The sequence below is a fragment of the Aotus nancymaae genome, unplaced genomic scaffold (assembly GCF_030222135.1).
Source record: "Aotus nancymaae isolate 86718 unplaced genomic scaffold, 86718_ANA_hifiasm-v0.15.2.pri h1tg000008l, whole genome shotgun sequence".
Lineage (NCBI taxonomy): Eukaryota > Metazoa > Chordata > Mammalia > Primates > Aotidae > Aotus > Aotus nancymaae.
Genome location: NW_026988419.1, coordinates 57,129,986 through 57,149,552, shown reverse-complemented (window position 1 = coordinate 57,149,552; position 19,567 = coordinate 57,129,986). Strand labels below are relative to the sequence as shown.

The following is a 19,567-nucleotide window of genomic DNA, read 5'->3' as shown; positions in this document are numbered from 1 at the left end:
GCAAGGTTCTGCAACTCCAAATCAGGGAGGCGCAGCTCCTACACCAACGCCTTTCCGCGGCTCCGGGTGTGTTTGTTCCAACTGTTTAAACTGTTTGAAAGCGCCCGAACTCTAGCGACCTTCGCAAACAACTCTTAATCTCCCGGGCGAGAGCGCTGCCCTTATTTGCTGGGGAGGGCAAACTGAACGCCGACACCGGGGCGCTAACGGAGGCCTCCTCTCTGTCCCCCGCCTGCTGGGACCCCAGCTGCCAGTCCCTTCCCACCCCCGGACCGCGAGCTTCTTGCGTCAGCCCCGGCGCGGGTGGGGGATTTTCGGAAGTGCAGCTCGCGCGGCTGGCAGGGGAAGGAAGGGCCCAGGCTCTTGCCCCGCCCTTGTGGGGCGGGAGGCGGAGCGGGGCAGAGGCCCGCCGGCTACTCGGGCCGCGTAGCCAAGCAGCGAGTGCCGCGGAGCCCGGAGGAGCCACCGCCGCTGCTGCCACCAGAACGGCCCTGTCCGCGCCGCACCTCGGCAGCCGGAACAGGGCAGCCGTCGGGGAGCCCCAACGCACGGTCCCCAGCTCAGCATGATGGACTTGGAGCTGCCGCCGCCGGGACTCCCGTCCCAGCAGGTGCTGCCTCGATCCTCTGGGCCCTGCGGTGGTGCCAGGACGGGGGCGGGGGAGCTAGGGAGCCGCGGCCTGGGAGAGACAGCCGCAGCCGACTTCCCCCTCGTCTGGCCAGAGCCAAGACCGCAGCGCTGGCTGGAGCCGCCGCGCTTGCGCTGGGGCCGGGCGGGGAGGGGCAGCGGGGGCGCGGCCGGGTGGTCTGACCGACCACTAGTCCGAGGAAGGCTGGGTGGGGAGTTGCGGGAAGGTCTGGGGATTGAGCCCGCGCGCGTGGCACGTGGGGGCGAATCCGGCCGCGTCCCGGGTCCCCAGAGCTGGGACTCCGAAGCCCCGAAGTTTAAGCGGCCCCGCGGGCGGCGGGTAGGAGGGGGCGGACGCTGGCGGTCTGAGCCGGCGCGGCCCGGCCCTTCCGGGGCTGCGCGGCTCCCCCGCCTCGGAGCCGGCAAAAATGTGCCTAGTCACGGGGCCGCTCTCGGGGGAGCTGAGGTCGCCTTTGGGCTGGGACCCGCAGCCCCTTCGCCGTGCCCCAGGACCTCCGTGTGTGCGGGCTGCGGCGCGCTCACCCCGTTGGGCCGTCTGTGGGCGCTGCTTTGCGAAGTCATCCATCGTCGGATCACTCTCTGGCAGCCTTGAGCTTTCCTGAAAGCTCAGTCCCCGGGACGAGGGATGAGCGCTTGAAGTGCCCAGCGGGCTCAGAAGCCCCGACGTGCGGCGAGTGAGCCCGGCCCCGCGCACTTTCTTGGCCCTCGAGGGGTTCGGGCTCGGGCACCCGGAGCTGGCCCCTCGCAACGCCGCGGGAAATGCGGGCGAGGGCAGCGGACTCGAGCCGGAGTCGGCGGCGCCCGGGGCTTCTAATTCGGACGCGGTGCCCCCTGGTGGCGCGCACCTGCGTGGCCTTGGCCTCCGTGACAGCGGCCGGTTGGCCGTCACGGCAGCCCTCGGTTGGCCCTTTCCTGCTTTATAGCGTGCAAACCTCGCCGCGCCAGGGCCAAGGGACAAGTTGGAGCTGTTGATCTGTTGCGCAATTGTTATTTTCCCCAGAGCAGCTTTGTCTTTGGATTTAGCGTTTCAGAATTGCAATTCCAAAATGTGTAAGACAGGATATTCTCTTCTGTGCTGTCAAGGGTAAGAGTTGCGAGTGTAGATTAGAATTTTTATTGCTTTTAATCTGTTACTAAGTTTTTTGCTTTCAACTATTATTTTTCCCCTGAGTGCTTTATATATTTTTCCTTTTCAGTTGAGAATTTGCTTCAGTTTCTTAACATGTTCCCCCTCTACTGCAGGGGCGGAGAGTGGAACACTTGCGTTTCATAATACTTGCTAGTTTCTGTAAATTGTTACAAAAGTGAAAAAAAGTTTCAGCTCATCCTTTGTAGAAACTTTAAAAGTAGATATTTATATTTCTAATTTCCTTTGTAAATAAATTATAGGAAAGAAAAACATTGGAATTCAAGGAAATGTGTACTTGATGTACAGTAAATGCGTTTATGATGTTAAACGTAAAGTTTTAGGCTAATTCCAAAGATCTACTGTAAAGTATTAAGTTATTGACAATGTATTAATTGTGCTTTTTTTTCCTTTAAAGTTGTTTGTCTTGAACTTTTCCCCAGTCTTGATTGGAATTGTATTCTCCTGGTTCCAACTAGTGAAGAAGTGAATTGTACTTTCGGATTTATTTAATAGCTGCTGTTCAAGAGTTATCTATAGGAATGCTTGTTTGACTGAAGGATATATGATAAAAGTGAACTTTGGTTTTTCTAATTTCTGGAATTGTACTCTACAGCTCTCTATTATTTTTAAATTTTTCTTTCTCTGCTGTGTAATATAACGCTCCATATACAAAAATGCGTAAAACATATGTACTGCTTTAAGTGTGTAATTTTTAATTATGTTTGATAAAAATAACTGCTTTCCTACCTTTGTAATCAGACATCGACTTGCATGTTTTAAAACTGAGAAGAACAAGAAAATTTAGAATTGATTTTGTTTATGATTCATATTAGGTCATTGTCATCCATAAAGATTTGAACAGAGTCGAACATTTTCTTGACCTTTTGTCAAAGAAATTCTCCAGATGTGAAGTGTAGTAGGATATAGTTTTTCACCTTCTGTGCAGAGGATGTGTTGATAATCAGGTCAGTAAGGAGAACCTTAGATTCAGTATCTCCATTAGATGGAAGGAACCATCCATTACTCTTTGCAAGGGTGTCTTGGAGAAATAAAAGCACTTTCCTAGATGAGGGATGAGCTTGACACTGAACTACACCGATAAGATTATTTTTAAGTCAAACAAAAGAAAAATAGGACAGACTTCTCATCTCCTGAATGAATGTTAAGCAAAGAACAGCTTGACTTTTTAGATATATGAAAAATCTCTAGAGAGATTGTGGAAGCAGCATGTAGAAGGATAAATGCATAACTCCTATCAGGCTTTTCTGCATTAAAAATAACTTGGGCCATTTTGAAATCTCTGTTTCTTGCCCTGGGTCCTTAAAAGCAATGCAGAAGGGAAAACCGACTCTGTCTTTAGGATTACCAGAAAAGTTGAAAGTGAAATATATCATTTTTCTTAATGTTTCTTTTTATTGAGGATAAATCATGTTTAACAAAGCGCATGAAAAAAAGGAACCCAACAAGTATATTTTTTCTTCTGGGAATTTCCTCTGTCCTGACTGAAGACATTTAAAGGGGGTTTTGCATCAGTATTTCCTCCTTAACTGTTCCTTGAACCTGGGTTAACTTTTCAGTATGCAGGAAGAATTTGGCACTAAGTTAATAACAATAAGTTACTGGGCACTTCCCTGGGTGCCAGACATAATTGCTTCACATGCATAATTTTACAGTAACCTCATGGAAAATACTATTATCCCTGGTTTCCACGTTGGGAAAACCAGGGAGAATAGTTAGATCAAGCATTAGGTTAGGAAAGAGGCATAGAGAAAGGCCGAGACCTGCTAAGGTGACCAGACTATTGAGTGGCCAAGGTAGCATTCAAACAGGTTTGACTCCTGAGAGCTCCTAATGACCACTTCCAGACTGTACCAAAACTCCTTAAACTTTAAATAGGAAGAAAAGCTCACACTTTCAAAAGTGGGTAAGTTGAGATTTGCCTATTCTGGGGGAAGGAGAGGCTGGAATGTAAAAGATTAATGTCTGTAGCTTTTCCATTTAGCAAGACAATCACTGTATGTGAGGTAGGAGGTGGACCTTGTTAAATATAGGGAGAATGAATACAACCCATCAATGGAATTACCCTCTGTGGTCCTTTTAAGGAAGACACAGAGGCCTTGGTGGGTTCAATTTAGAGGGGCAGGACTGTTTCTGTCTTTTTTTCCTTTTTGAGACGGAGCCTTGCTCTGTTGCCCAGGCTGGAGTGCAGTGGCCTGATCTTGGCTCACTGCAGCCTCCACTTCCCAGGTTCAAGTGATTCTCCTGCCTCAGCCTCCCAAGTAGCTGGGATTATAGGCACCGACCACAACGCCTGGCTAATTTTGGTTTTAGTAGAGATGGGGATTCACCATGTTGGCCATACTGGGCTGGACTTAAACCCCTGACCTGAGGTGATCCAGCAGGCTCAGCCTCCCAAAGTACTGGGATTACAGGCGAGAGCGACCACGCCCAGCCTGTTTCTTAATAATAATTTTTTAAAAAAATTACTGGGGCTTTGGCAATGTCCAGGATTCTGCCTCACATTTTTCGGGAATCGTTTCCCTTTTTTCTTAATTAAATCTCTTAGCTACTGAAGCCTTTGCCTTTGCCTTGCTAGTTGCTACATTTCTTCTGTTCTATTGGCTCTTTCTGTTTTGAAGTAGTGCTCAAAGATAAGTTTGGTAGTAAGAATATGGTGAAGAGTGTGACAGGGTTAAACCAGGTTGAAGGAAAGAGAGCAGAATGCGGAGAATTTGTGTTGAAAACAGCTAGCAGAAACCTGATGGTGCAAATTCAACCCTAATCTCATGTTTCAGCACTTCTGTACCATAGCAAGCATAAGGGCCCAAGTCTTATCTAGTCGAAGTTTACTTGAGTCTTTGAGAATAGTACCTCTCAAAATTAAACGCTTTCTTAGTCTTTATTGTTAAACAAGTTGGTTTTGGAATTATTGTCTTATTTGTCAGAATTAAGTGTGCTGTAGGACTTAAAAGATCTGATGGATGATTTGCCAAAAAGTTGGTCCAGGGTAGCCTCAGGGTGTAAGTGCCTGGTCCAGCCACTTTCTGAAAATTGACTGAAATCTGTTGCACACCAGGGTAGAGAAGGACAAGTTTACTAGATGTAATTTTTAACTTGCTTGTCTTCATCTCTGACTGTAGAAATGTATATTCATTAGATGTTTACCATAAATAGAGAATACAGTTTATTTATTTATTTGTAGAGATGGAGTCTGGCTCCGTTGCCAGGCTGGAGTGCAGTGGCATGATCTTGGCTCACTGCAACCTCCACCTCTGGGGTTCAAGCCATTCTCCTGCCTCCACCTCCCGAATAGCTGGGACTATAGGCGTGCGGCACCACGCCCAGCTAATTTTTGTATTTTTAGTAGAGACGGGGTTTCACCATGTTGGCCTGGATGGTCTTGATCTCTTGACCTCATGATCCGCACGCCTCAGCCTTCCAAAGTGCTGGGATTACAGGTGTGAGGCACTGCACCTGGCCAAGAGTTTATTTTTTGATAATCTGATTTCTAGGAGCTATTGAAATGTCACTGCTACCTGCTTTTAAATAAGCACCAACAAACATTTATTAAGAGGGCTTTAGGGTATAGGCCAAGATTTATTCAACCGGTAATGTTTTCTGAAATGAAAGCGAAAATATGTTCAAGTGTATGATATTAAATACTAACATTCAGAAATAGTGTTGGAGAAATACAGATGGTTTTCTTATTCCAAACTCTACCTCAGATCTCAAAACAAGACTGTTAAGCAAAATCTTGTGCTACCTAAAGTTTGAGCCTTCTATGTGTCAGCCTCTGCCATAATAAATACCTTTTAACTGTTACTATGAAGTATATTAAGAACTTTGAGTAGGGCAGGCATTTTTAATCATTTGTTTTTATGGCATATGTACTGTAATACCAGTGTGTTGCAAATCCTGGTGTTTAAAAGTTTTTGTGTATGTGAGCTTGTTCATTTGGTCCAAACTGTTGGTACTAGTAAAGACAAGTCCAGTGCATAAGTAGGACTTACAGTGCCTAGTTCATCTTTTTCTTTTTTCTTTTTCTTTTTTTTTTCTGAGATGGAGTCTTGCTTGGTCACCGAGGCTGGAATGCATTGATTGGTACAATCTGGGCTCACTGCAACCTCCGCCTCCCGAGTTCAAGCGATTCTCCTGCCTCAGTCCTCCTGAGTAGCTGGGATTACAGGTGTGTGCCACCACGCCCAGCTAATTTTTGTATTTTTAGTAGAGTGGGTTTCATTATGTTGGCCAGGCTGATCTTGAACTCTTGACCTCAGGTGATCCACTTGCCTTGGCCTCCCAAAGTGCTGGGATTACAGTCGTGAGCCACTACGCTCAGCCTCCAAGTCCATCTTTCAAAGGCCCTGTTGATAATTGACTCTTGAGAGTTATTACAGACCATCAACAGCCTGTATTCTGAATATATGTTTTTAATTCTAAGGCAATGCTAAATAGCCATTCCAAATGGCCTCCAAGTCCATCTTTCAAAGGCCCTGTTGATAGTTGACTCTTGAGAGTCATTATAGTCCATCAACAGCCTGTATTCTGAATAATTTTTTTTAAATTCTAAGACAATGCTAAATAGCTATTCCAAATAAGGTTAGAACTGACCCTTTAGGGCTTGTATTATCAGCTGTAACTGATGGGATCCAAACTCTATTGCTTTTTCAAATCAGAGAAGAAGAATGAGTAAGAAAAGAAAAATAGGGATCACTTTGGCTCTGATGCCTCCTGAGTTTAGTTTTTACTTTCTCTATTAGGTGATTCTCTTTAATAGCATTTTAAATCTTTCTTGATATTTGTCTTATCTATGTATCTGTTTTTATTTTTTCTCTATAGTAGATGGTAAGCTCCTTGAAAGCTGTGCATAGAATTTATAGACATAGCCGGGTGCGGTGGCTCACGCCTGTAATCCTAGCACTTTGGGAGGCCAAGGTGGGTGGATCACCTGAGGTCAGGAGTTCAAGACCAGCCTGGTCAACATGCTGAAACCCCATCATAAAAAAAAAAAAAAAAAAAGAATTTATAGACATGTATTTTAAAGTAAGATATAATTTACATACTATACAATTCACCCATTTAAACCAATTCAGGGTTATGCAACCCTATGCATGTAGTGGTTTATTCATAGGGTTATGCAACCATCACTGTAATAAATTTTCATCACCCTCAAAAAAAACCCATATCCATTAGCAGTCACTTCCCATTTCCCCTCAACTCTCCTGGCCCCTGGTAACTACTCAGTTATTTTCTGTACCTATGGATTTGCCTATTCTGGACATGTCATGTAAATGTAATAGAATGTGAATGGAATCATACAACATTTATAGTTTTGTTGCTGGCTTCTTTCACAGCATCATGTTTTCAAGGTTTAAACATGTTGCAACATATAGCAGTAGCTTCATTCCTTTTTGTGACTGCATACTGTTCCATTGTGTGGTTATTCCACATTTTATTTATCCAGCTGATGATCATTTGTGTTGTTTCCACTTTTTATATTTCCATTTGTTTCTTACAGCAGTGGTTTTCAAACTGTTGTATGTTAGACTCACCATCAGTATTTTAAAAACTAATGCCCAGGCCATATCCCTCATAAAATCAAAATTTCTGGGGCTGGGGTCCAGGCATCACTTTTTTTTTTTTTTTTTGAGACAGAGTCTTGCTCTGTCGCTAGGCTTGAGTGCAGTGGTGTGATGTTGGCTCACTGCAACCTCTGCCTCTTGGGTTCAAGCAATTCTCCTGCCTCAGCCTCCCAAGCAGCTGGGACTACAGGCGCACGCCACCACGTCCAGCTGATTTTTGTATTTTTAGTAGAGACAGGGTTTCACCGTGTTGGCCACGATGGTCTTGATCTCTTGACTTCATGATCCACCTACCTCAGCCTTCCAAAGTGCTGGGATTACAGGCGTGAGCCACCGTGCCCAGCCAACATCACTGTTTTTTAAAGCTTCTGAGGGGATTCCAATGTGCAGTCAGGTTTGAGAGCCAGTGCCCTTGGGCAGCGGTCTGCAACCTTTTTGGCACCAGGGACTGGTTTTGTGGAAGACAGTTTTTCCATAGAAGGGGTTAGAGGATGGTTTTGGGATGAAACTGTTCCACCTCAGATCATCAGGTATTAGATTCCCATAAGGAGCCGGCAACCTAGATCCCTTACATGCTCAGTTCACAACAGGGTTCGGGCTTCTCTGAGAATCTAATGCTGCTGCTGATCTAACTGAGCTCAGGCAGGAATGCTGACCTGCTGCTCACCTCCTGCGGTGCAGCCCGGTTCCTAACAGGCCACTGGCCGGTCCACAGACTGCAGGTGGGGACCCCTGCCCTAGGGAACCCACCTTAATGCTTGGTACCCATTGAAGTATATAGTGATTTAGAAAATCTGGTTAGGATGTCTTATTTAAATCATGAAAGCAAGTGCTTTTGTCTTTGATCACTGCCCTTCACAGCCTTCAATTAACACCTAAATTTGGGAAATGTGTTTCAAGATGCCTGACAAGTGTTTGAAACTCACTAAATATATGTAACTTGAGCTCATTAAACCCCTCTGGAAGATTTGGGTAACTTTCTTATGAAAGGGCTTCCCTGAAGTGGGTCAGTAGGATTGTTCCGTGTTTTTTCAGGAATGTGGCCTGTGATAACTTGCAATCTAGATTATTTGGAAATAGCAGTGAGAGCAGGCGCTGAGGACAGAATGCTCAGAAGCTTGGGATAGGTGTTGGAGATACTGGAGGTCAGGACTGAACACTGTCTTACTCTAGGAAGCTGTGTTCCTGGGCCATATTATCTTCGTTAATAACAAAAGACTTTTCAATCTCTATGGCAACTTGTAGCAACTTCATTTTTTAGTTCTCTGTATCTGCCTGATAAAGTCCCACTATATAGTGGCTTTTTGGTTGACATATTTGGAAACTGGGGCTAACTTCCAAACTGTTGGCAAGTTGTATGTGGGTGCGCACACCACAGCACAGCAGTCCCACTTGAGAGAGTTGATGGTATGGTGGTTGGAAGGCTTCTGAAGCTGGCTTAGCCCCAGCCCTATACACCCACCTCACAGACAGGGTGGGGATAGGCCCACAGGGAGTGGGTAACTGTCCACTATGGCTTCCCCACACAAGGTTGTCAGGCAGAGCTCTCAAGGCCCAATTCCAGTCTTGTCTTTGACTGTTGCCCCTTTGGTGGGGTGTATTTAGTCACCTTGCTGGAAGCATGCTTTTCTAATTCTAGTCATCAGTGGTTTGTTGCTTTAAGATTTAAAAAGTGGTATTCTGCTATTTTACTTGTTCTTAGGAGTTTTGTATTGAATGATGTACATAATATGATTAAAGTACCTCAAAATAGAAGGACTTCAGTTACGATTTAGGCCATATGCAACATACACTTCTTGTATTTTCTTAAAGCATTTCTTTCATTAAATGTCCTTTCCTTATTTATTTATTTATTTTTGCAAGAATGTAGCTGACATTCAGAGTAGATTAGTACCTTCAATGTCTGTGTGAAAGAAAGGATCTTAATATGAGGACAGTATTGACTGTGTATGTGGGGGACCCACTGATGAAGCACATGGAATTTTGCTTTGTTTCAGACCTGACAATCTGTTGTCTGCTCTGCTTCAGCTTAAAACTATAATACTGCACATGGATGTAGAGCCCAACCTATTCCCTGCCTAAGGGATTAGAAGAGAGGGAAGAATGACTATGGTTCTTTGTTGCCTCTTGTGAAGGTGACAGGCACAGAGGTATGCTACATGATGGAATTATATGCCTTCAGGTGCTTGAGGGCTGACTAAGGACCTGTACTTGTTTTTTGTTTGTTTTGTAGTAGTGGGGCCAGGGAGTCTTGCTGTTATATCTAGAGAGTGTTGAAGAACCATGAGTATTTAGCTAAAAAAAAAAAAAAAAAAAAAAATTTTTTTAGCCATTAAAATCCTAGTAATGACTTCCTCTTGCAAGTAAAAACTCATTTTTCTTAAAATTTTATTTGTTCTTAGGAGTTTTGTATTGAAATGAGAGTTTTTTACTTGCAATAGGAAAACTTGCCAATTTTTGGAGTTATTTTTATTCTTGATGATTCTCAATGAGATATAACTAAAGTATACATAGAAAAAACAACCCTAGGCCGGGTGCAGTGGCTCACACCTGTAATCCCAGTGCTTTGGGAAGTTGAAGTGGGAGGATCACTAGAGACCAGGAGTTTGAGGCGAGCCTGGGCAACATATTGAGACGCTGTCTCCTCAGAAAGTTAAAAAATTATCCAGGTCTGTTTGTACACACCTATAGTTGTAGGTACTTGGGAGGCTAAGATGGAAGAATTGCTTGAGCCCAAGAGTTCGAAGGTGCAGTGAGCCATGATCACGCCACTGTACTCTAGCCTCAGCAGCAGAGCAAGATCCTGTCTCAATAAGAAAAGAAAAAAAAAAATCAACCCTAATGGACTGGAACACGACCTGTTTACTTTGTGCCAGCAGCAGTTCCCCCACTCACCAACCCACATGTTCTTTTGCTGGTTCCCAAGCGAAGACCAGGACCAAGAGTAAGAATCATCCTGTGGGTGCAGATTGTACCTTATCCTCCAGAGACAGCACTTCACCCTCTGCTAGAAACTTCTTTACCACGCTGCCTGTTCAGTGAAATCCTTAGGGCAGTGACTTCCAAACTGTGATCCAGGGGCCACCCCTTGGTGGTAGGGTCAGGAAGGAGGGGGAATGCATCTTAAGAAAAGTTGGGGGAACCTCATATCTCTTCTCATTGATCCTGAGAAGTAAAGTCTTTCCTCCTCAGAGAGATACGAGTAGACATGACTCCCTTAGATAGAAACTCATTCATCTCCCTCCCTTCTGCCCCTGCAGGACTCTTGGAAGTCTGGGGTCCTGGGAGCATGCTCTTGCTCTGTGCTACAGGTTTGCAAAGTTCACTTGATAACAGTACAATTATGCTGTAAATTGCGCAATAATGGAGACTGAGGAAACAGTTCATCTTTCACCTTGATTCATATTAACAGTTCACTTCCTACAGTGTGAAAAGAACCCGCCTTTGGAGTTAGGAAACACCTGAATACAGACAGAACTGGCAATATCATGGGGAAGAAAAGGAAGAGAAATACATTTTCTGAAAAGCTGCTGGCACTATCATCAACCCTAAATATGTTCTCTTACTTGATCCTAACAATAAATCTGTGGAGATGGGGGTATTATCGCCATTTAATGGACAAAGAAACCTGTTCAAAGAAGTTAAGTCATTTGGCCAAGGGCACACTGCTTGCAGGTAGCAGAACTGGGATTTTTGACTGTCCATAATCCCTATTCTCTGCTTGTTTTACTTCTTCCCTCCCTTCTTTCTTTTTTCTTCATCTGAGTACCAGTGGGGGCACTGTTGGCGCATGGGCTGGACTTCTCTTTGGAGTGGAGTGCTGTTCCACATTACAGGATTGTTGTGACAACCAGAAAGCCCCCACTTCACCTCCATACAATTCCAAATGCTCCTGGGTGGTGCACCCACCGCAGTGGAACCACGGTGGTACATGGACTTCTAGAGACCATTTGAAGCCAGGACATTACTGCTTGTTCTCAGGAAATCTCAGAATATTATTTCCTTGTTTTTTGTAGAAAAGGGAAGCCTGCCATCTCTCCAGGTGGCAGCCTGTTTATACCTTTTATCCTTACCTAAAGCGGGAGATGGGACAGAGGCCAGGGAATGTAATGAAAGCTCCAGAAAGGTAGAGTCTGGGTACATTTTATTTACTCAGGTAGAGTGACTTGTCCAGATCCCTTCACACAGAGCAGCATTTGATATGGTAATTGTTACTGCTGAAATTTGCCATTTCTCAGACCTACGGCTGCAAGGAATTGGCTCCAGAAGGATAATCTAAACGTCGTTATTTTAATCTTTAAGGACATGAAGTTAAAGTCATATATGTCATATCTCTCTGGGGCTTAACCACCTTTTCTGCTGGGCACTTTTTGAAGAGGTCTGAACACTGAGGTAAGACAGTAAAGTTCAGCTGTGGAATAGCTGAATAGGTTGTGATCATATAATAGTGTAAGGCTTTAGAAAAATTCTAGAATGTGGGGCCGAAAGTAAGTTTGCCCACTTGTCCTTTTTCTGACCATCAGCTTGAGGGAAGTGGCTAGTATCCTCTAAGAAAATTCCCTTAATCAGCAATTGAATGATTGATTGCTATATTGTCCATATTGCAAAATTCTTTAAAGGATATTTGAAGATGATCACATTTGTTCTCTTACAATCTATTTTATTGTTTATTTGAAGGAGTGTTAACAGTTCTTAAGATATACTTTATTTCCGGTAGCATATTCAAAAAATAATATTGAAGTACTGTTAATGGGAATGACATTAAATAATTTTTTATGACTAATAGTTGGGTCATATATGATATCTTTATTACTTAAGTAATTTGAATTCTAACCCCATATATCTTAGGTAGACAATGAAATACTGCATTGTAAGTCTAAAGAATATACACTTACTCATTCCACAAATCTTTATAGGTATCTACACACCCTGGGAAACTTTCAGGGCGTGAAGCTTTAATCTTCCAAGATAATGCAGCACATATCCCTCTTGAGGGACATTTGTTTTCCAAATTCCTCCTCTGTCTCCTCTGTGTAGGATATGAATTCCTCTAAGTAGTGACTGTATTTTCATCTTTTATATAATTCTGATGTCTAGTTGCTCAGTTAATGTGAAGGGGTAAGTCCATTAACTGCCCTCTAGGAGCTTGCTATTGAATATAAACTAGTCTGTGATACATGGCAAGGCCGTGACAATGCAGATGAGAAAATGTGACTTCCAACTGGGGTGCTCAGAGAGGATATCCTGGAGGAATTGGCATTTTAACTAGACTTTTCTTTTAAGCTGGTAGATTTTGTTTCATTCAGGCTTCAGCTGGAAGTGAACAATGGTACATGTATGAGCTGGACTATGGTAGAATATTGGGCTAACGGGGCTGACAAGGTTAACTTGGGCGTTGCCGTAGAGGGCCTTCAGTGCTCATGTGCACTGTTTTAAGTTTATACAGGGCATCTGGAAACCATGGAAGAAGATTCTGGAAAGGGCAAGGCACATAAGCTGGATGTGGATAGGAAGTTTATTGTGGCAGATGAAGTGGAAGATGGACAGGTTGAAGGCAGGGAGATGGTGAGCGGGCTCCTACCAAGGTATGAGCATTGTTGTGACGGCTTAGTTGGCTTGGCATCAGCACACATATCGAGGATCTGTCATTGTAACTCTAAATTGTATCCTTCCTACACATGTAAGAACTTTTTAGAGCCTCCTTTTTAAAGGAGGGAAGTGGATTATGCTCAAGCTTGCATGCTCCACTGTTCCTGTGCTTTCACAGAAACTCATCCACCAGTGTGTTCATGGAGGAAAGGAGAGGAAAAACCAGCCAGAAGTTGCCATTTTGCATAAAGAATGGATTCTCTTCTTCCTCAAGGTGGCACAGAGAGAGTGTCTTTTTGCCCTTCTCTAAGATGGATTTACTATTTTCAATAAATTATAACAGTCTGATCCTTGACTTCCAGTTACAATGATTAGCAATATTTGCCTAAGGAAAGAAAAAACAATTTCCTCTTTTTGCTCGCCTATATGGGCTTTGCTTGTGAGCCCCAAGCAGACAGATGTGGACAGCTAGCAATGTTGGTAACAACAGCAGAAGTTGGTTGCACTCTGCAGCACTGGGCATGGTACAAAGTGTTCGGACAAACCCTTCTGCCCTTTTCAATCCTTACTACACCTGTGAGGTGAGGAGTGTTCTCCCTGTTTTATAGGTGAAGAACTGAGGCCAAGAGAGCTTATGTCATTAGATTTTACAATGGGGTGTGCTTCCGTTTCATCACCTTTCGATTGATATTACTGTTACATAGTCTTCATAGAATGAACTAAGTGAACTAGGCACAGGAAATAGCACATGGCATGCCTTCAGTGAATGATGGCTATGATCATTATCATTCCATTTCTTCTTGAAAAAAAAAAAACCCTCTTTGAATTCCAGCGTAAATACTCATGCCCTTTTTTGCTGTTAGCTATAAACCTCTCATTCTCCTTGGTCTTCTTGGCCTTGTGTGAGAGCCTGGTTGTTGTGGAGACTGATGTCTTCTGAGACAGAAAAACAAGCCATAGCAAGGCCTGGTATGTGCCCTAGAATAGCACGGGCCCCACACGCTGCCCAGGCTTCTCTGGAAGACCCCCTAGCCTGTCCGCTGGATTTCTTGTACTTATGAGGATTGTTAAACCATCTCATAGGGTTCCTTTCCACACTCAGCCCTTCACTTGTGGCAGCATTTCTTACTCTCAGGTTCTGGGCCTAGAAACTCAGTGTCCACAGGCAAGGTCTGTGGACAGAGTTTATAGAGAGCGGGAGCGCATCAGTGGAAGGCTAAATCCAAACGTGAACTGAGCTGGCCCAGGTGGCCTTGTCCTCTTGCCATCCTCTTAACCCTTTAAAGGCTTTAAGACACTTCTTTTGTAATAACTACCCCTAAGTAAATTTGGCCATAAACAAATGGCAGAGCGTGAAGGAAAAGAAAATAAGACCCTTGAGGGAGATGAAGCCAAATGTTTTACATTTTTACTCCCTTGGTGGTTGTTATGCACGGCTGATACATAAACAAGTAATGGCCTCATCTTCAATCTTTTTATTTACTGGTTAGACCCAGAACCCTGAAACGTGGATGCTTCTCATGGTCATTTGGCATCTGCAACAGGAGTTGAATTTATTAGTAGTATTAATACCTCATCCTTGGGTTGTCCGATATTTTTAAGGGGCATTTACTTACTTTGCTTTTCATATGGAAAACTTTCTGTAAGGACTGGTATTATCTTGGCCTTTTATTGCAGGAACAACACAGGGAAGTTAGGGGGCTAGGCCACAGTTACCCCATACAGCTAGGTAGCAAAGGCCCCACCTGGCACCCGCCTGGCTTCCTAAGCTGCAGTGCTTCCCACCGCGATGTGCAGCCTCTTCGAGGAAGCCTGGACTGGAGAGGAACTCTGGTTCTTTAAGATAAACCTGAGTTGGATCTCACTGTCACCATTTATCAGATGAGGAGAGGCAAAAGTCCTTAACCTCCCTGTTTCCTTACTCAAAAATGGCAGTGATCATACTACTTACTACTTATGTGGGTGGATTGATGTGCTTATGAAGGAGGTCACAGGACAAGTGCTTGGAAGAGTGTTGAGCACATAGAAAGTACAAGATAAATGGTGGCTGTTATGTTACTAGTTAGACTGTATCATACTTGTCTTTATCTGGGCTTAGAATCTTGACACTGATCTTTCATTCTCAGATCTTAATATGAAGGCTTACCAGGTAACCACTGCCCCAACATAATTATTTAGTGGGTTCATACATGTGAAAGCAGTTGAGATACAATTTCCGAACTCAGGGTTAATGTATGTCCTTAGTTGGAACGGGTGGTACTCTCCCAGCACCTAAGGCCCCTCACTTCTATCCATTCTTCAGATGACCTTTGCAATAATCATGGTAATTGAGTAGCATCTGTACCATAACATTGTTGAATTTTAAATTTAAGAGGACAAAGTGATACATTTAGCCATCATGAGCTCTCCTAGTAATTCCGACTCACACCAGCTCTTTCAGGTTATTGAGGTAGTTTTTACAAATGATTGCTAAGAGTGCAAATACTGTCTCAGGTAGTTTGGAAGGGCGGGCGAATTTTCCCTTGGTATTCAGTATATCCTTAGGAAGTAATTTGCAAAACAGAAGAGTTTGGTTCAATGGAATTCACCCCTAAGGAGTGTGGAGGACCCACTTTGTAGGCTTATTCTGCACTGTCCCTCAAGCTTGAAATTTGGCTCATGTAACCAAGGAACTGAATTTTTAATTTTGTTAAATTTTCATGTAAATTTTAAAACAGGTAGTATAGAATATTATTCTGTTAAATATACGTTTCTTGTTTTGGTAAGACTACATTTCATGTTACCATGTTGGGTCAGGTTTCTTGTAGGGTGTATTGTGTTTTGTCACCTCGTTAATAATATTCTTATTTTGGTTGCATGTTAAAATAATTTGGGATATATTGGGTTAAATAAATATCTTGTTAAAATTAAATTCACTGGTTTCTTCTTTGTTGATGAGGCTAGACTGCTAAAAAATTCAAAATTACCCATGTGTATTGTATTATATTTCTGTTAGTGCTACCTTATATGAAAATAGCCTATTTTTTTCATCATTATTTTCAGAGTTACATTTGTACTTCATAGAATCAGCCATTTGGAGGAAGAGATTTGGGGGTCACCTAACCCAACTCCAGCCTTTTGCAAGTGATAAGACCAAGGCCAAAGGCTACTATAAAATGACTGACCTTCTCCCAGAAGGGGACTTGATCTAGTGGCTTTATAGCCTTCGCTTTGGATCCTGGTTTTACTTGGCATTGGAAACATAGCAGACATCAGAGCCTGAAAGAATTTAAACTTCTACCAGACCCACACTGAAGAAAATGCCTTATTTAGTTACTTACTTATTTTACTTACGGAGACTGGGTCCTGCTCTGTTGCCTAGGCTGTAGTGTAGTGGCAGAAACATCCAGCCCCAACCTCCTGGGCTCCAGGATCCTTGTGCCTCAGCCTCTTGAGTAGCTGGGGCCACAGGTGCATGCCACCATGCCTGGATAATTTTTTTTTTCTTTTTTGTAGAGACTGTGTCTTCCAGGTTGCCCAGGCTGATTTCAAAACTCCTGGGCTCAAGTAGTGGTCCTACCTTGGTCCCCCAAAGTGCTGGGATAACAGGTATGAGCCACCATGCCTGTTTTGGCAGTTTTTAGGGGCACACACTACCTTTGAGCCAGTTTTGCTCCTGATAGTGTAATGCTGGAAGCTGGGCAGGGGAGATGATCTGCCTGAAGGGGCTGAGTAACTAGGAGGCTCTTATTCCTGTAGCATTGAGCAAAGGCACAGTCTTAGAGAACCACACAGTATTCAGAGCTTTCAGGTAGGAGAAGGTAAATCCTCTAAAAAAAAAAAAAAAAAGAGTACAGGGGCTGGGTGCGATGGCTCATACCTATAATCCCAGCACTTTGGGAGGCCAAGGCAGGCGGATCGCCTGAGGTTGGGAGTTCGAGACCAGCCTGACAGACCAACATGGAGAAACCCCCGTCTCTAATAAAAACACAAAATTAGCCAGGCATGGTGGTGCATGCCTGTAATCCAAGCTACTCAGGAGGCTGAGGCAGGAGAAACCCTTGAACCCGGGAGGCGGAGGTTGCTGTGAGCTGAGATCATGCCATTGCACACCAGCCTGAGCAACAAGAGTAAAACTCTGTCTCAAAAAAAAAGAGTACATGTCAGACATTGGGCAATTTTCTCATAACAGAATTTCATAGGCCATTAATTTGGTTAAAGACTTGAATAGCACAGAACAATTCTGTAAGGGTCAGTTTTCAAAGTAATTCCTAATATTTAATGATTTTTTAAGCAATAGAAATTGCAATAGTAAAGTCTAGCTTGAAATCTAATTTGTATTAGGTTGAGCAGATGACAACCACCACCCCCTGGATTTCGCTCAGTCAGATGAGACCTAGGGCCAATTGCCCATTTGGCATCTCAGGCCTCAGGATCCTCATTTATAAACCTGGGGTTTGGACTGGGGTCTCCGTGATCACTGTCAGTTCTCCTTAGTCAGTTGGATGTTCTATATATAGTTTAATGGCCAGTAAACACCTGTTCCTGAGTGATATATCTTTGGTAAGAAAGCCTTTTCCTGGTCTTTAATTAAGGAGCCGATAGATGGGTCAGCCTGGCTGGACTAGCTTTTACAAGTCTGCCTTGTCTATTAGAAAGGCTGAGCTTGCTGATTGTGCCTGTCACGCTTGAGTGTTCCTGAGACTTTGCCCAACCTCAGTCTTATCTGCAGGTACCCCAGCCTCTGCATTCCTTGCCCCTACAAAATGTGCTGCCAGTTCCAAAGGCACAGATGAAAATTATCTTGGCTGGAGCATGGCTAGGCACACACCAGTGGTTAAAGAAATGCTGTTTGCTGGCTGACACTTCTGGAGTGGAAGTTTCTTTCTTTGGCCTCAATTTTATTGTTAAAAGATAATGGAAAAGGCCCGATTTTGAAATGATCCTGGAATTAATGTAGGAGGCTTGTATAAGCAGTTAACATGTATTCATTGAGTGGGTACCATGCGCCAATATGATACAAGGCGTGAAGGACATAGCAGTTGGGAAAGGCATGGAGAAATGCATGCCCACACTGCTGGTGCAAGTGTAAAAGTTACAACCTCTATATAGGGCTATTTGGCAGTATATACTCTTTGACTTAGCAATTAAGTATTTATCTCACAGATACCTTCACACATTTGTGAAATGATTTACATACAAGGATATTCATTATGGCATTATTTGTAATGGCAAAAAGAAAAGTCAGATGGGGGACTGATTAAATAATTATGTTATTATATTAGCCAAGCATAGTGGCACATGCCTGTAGTCTCAGCTATTCAGGTGGCTGAGGTGGGAAGATCGCTTGAGCCCAGGAGGTTGAGGCTGCAGTGAGCTGTGATTGTGCCACTGCACTCCAGCCTGGGCAACAGAACAAGACCCTATCTTAGAAAAACAAAAAAGGACAACTCACAACTTTATGCCCTCATGTAGAACCATCTCCAAGATATATTAAATGAGTGTGGGACACTATGATTATATGTGATTATGTGTATAAATGGTTTCCGAAGAAAACAGAAAAAAACTGATACTAGTGTTTGCCTTGGAGGAAGACAACTGGAAGATTACTTTTGCAACTTTTAAATTTTATACCATGTACACCTGGTATCTATTTTTAAAAAGCCATTGTTAGTCCCTAAAGGAGTTTAGTCAGACCATAGTAAGAAAACCCTATAAGACATACAAAATATAGGGTAATTACTGGCTTTATGGGAGGATTGATTTCAATGTGAAACTCTCCTTATGCAAGTGAGTTGTCCTGATTTCAATGCTAAGCTTTCTTCATGCAAGTAAGTTGGCCCGATTTGCCTGTTAAGTTGTCTGGGGCAGACAGGTCTGAGTGTCCAGAGGGCAGACTTCAACTCTTTGTTTCTCACCTGAGGAGAAGGCATGGGGCTTAAGTGGTTTCCAGACTGTATCTTTTGTGGTGTGAACACCAAGAAGCTGTGGACGAGCTTCCCAGGCTCAAGGTCAGAAGGTCTGGGTTGGAGTCCTGTCTCTGCTACTTGACAAATATGTGATTTGGGGCAGGTTGCTTAATCCCCGAAGACTCAATGTGTTCATCTAGAAATGAAGATTACAGGCCGTGCATAGTGGCTCACACCTGTAATCCCAGCATTTTGGGAGGCCAAGGCAGGCAGATCACCTGAGGTCAGGAGTTTGAGACCAGCCTTGCCAATATGGCAAAACCCTATCTCTACTAAAAATACAAAAATTAGCTGTTGATGGTGGCAAGCACCTGTAATCCCAGCTGCTTGGGAGGCCGTGGCAGAAGAATCGCTTGAACCCAGGAGGCAGAGGTTGCAGTAAACTGAGATGGCACCACTGCATGCATGCCAGCCTAGGCGACAGAGTAAGACTGTCTCAAAAAAAGATTATAATACCTGGCCCACCTTCCTCATGCTACTGTAGTGAAACTTAGATAGTGCCCATGAACACTCCTATAAACACTTCTATTACAGCTGCAAACACCAGCTGTAATAGAAGCTGTTAGGTACCTGTGAGGCCAGCAGGCTACAGCAAGAGATGCTAATTAAAAAAGAATTGAGGTGAAGTAAAGATCTTTTCCCTCTGCCAAATAACTTGGCAAGAGTTGTAA

The 19,567-nt window shown here is 43.7% G+C and overlaps 1 protein-coding gene across 2 annotated transcripts in view; it reads left to right on the top strand.

The window, feature by feature from the left end:
• The first annotated feature begins 438 nt into the window (after positions 1–438).
• NFE2L2 (NFE2 like bZIP transcription factor 2) overlaps positions 439–19,567 on the top strand; it is a 33,583-nt gene continuing 14,454 nt past the window's right edge. The window contains exon 1 of one of the 2 annotated variants that reach the window (XM_012471930.2): positions 439–610. In XM_012471930.2, coding sequence (XP_012327353.1) covers positions 566–610 — 45 coding nt within the window. In that variant the 5' untranslated portion in view covers positions 439–565. Of the gene's footprint in view, positions 611–1,009; positions 1,733–19,567 lie in introns of those variants that run through there. The other variant, XM_012471931.3, reaches the window with a different exon arrangement.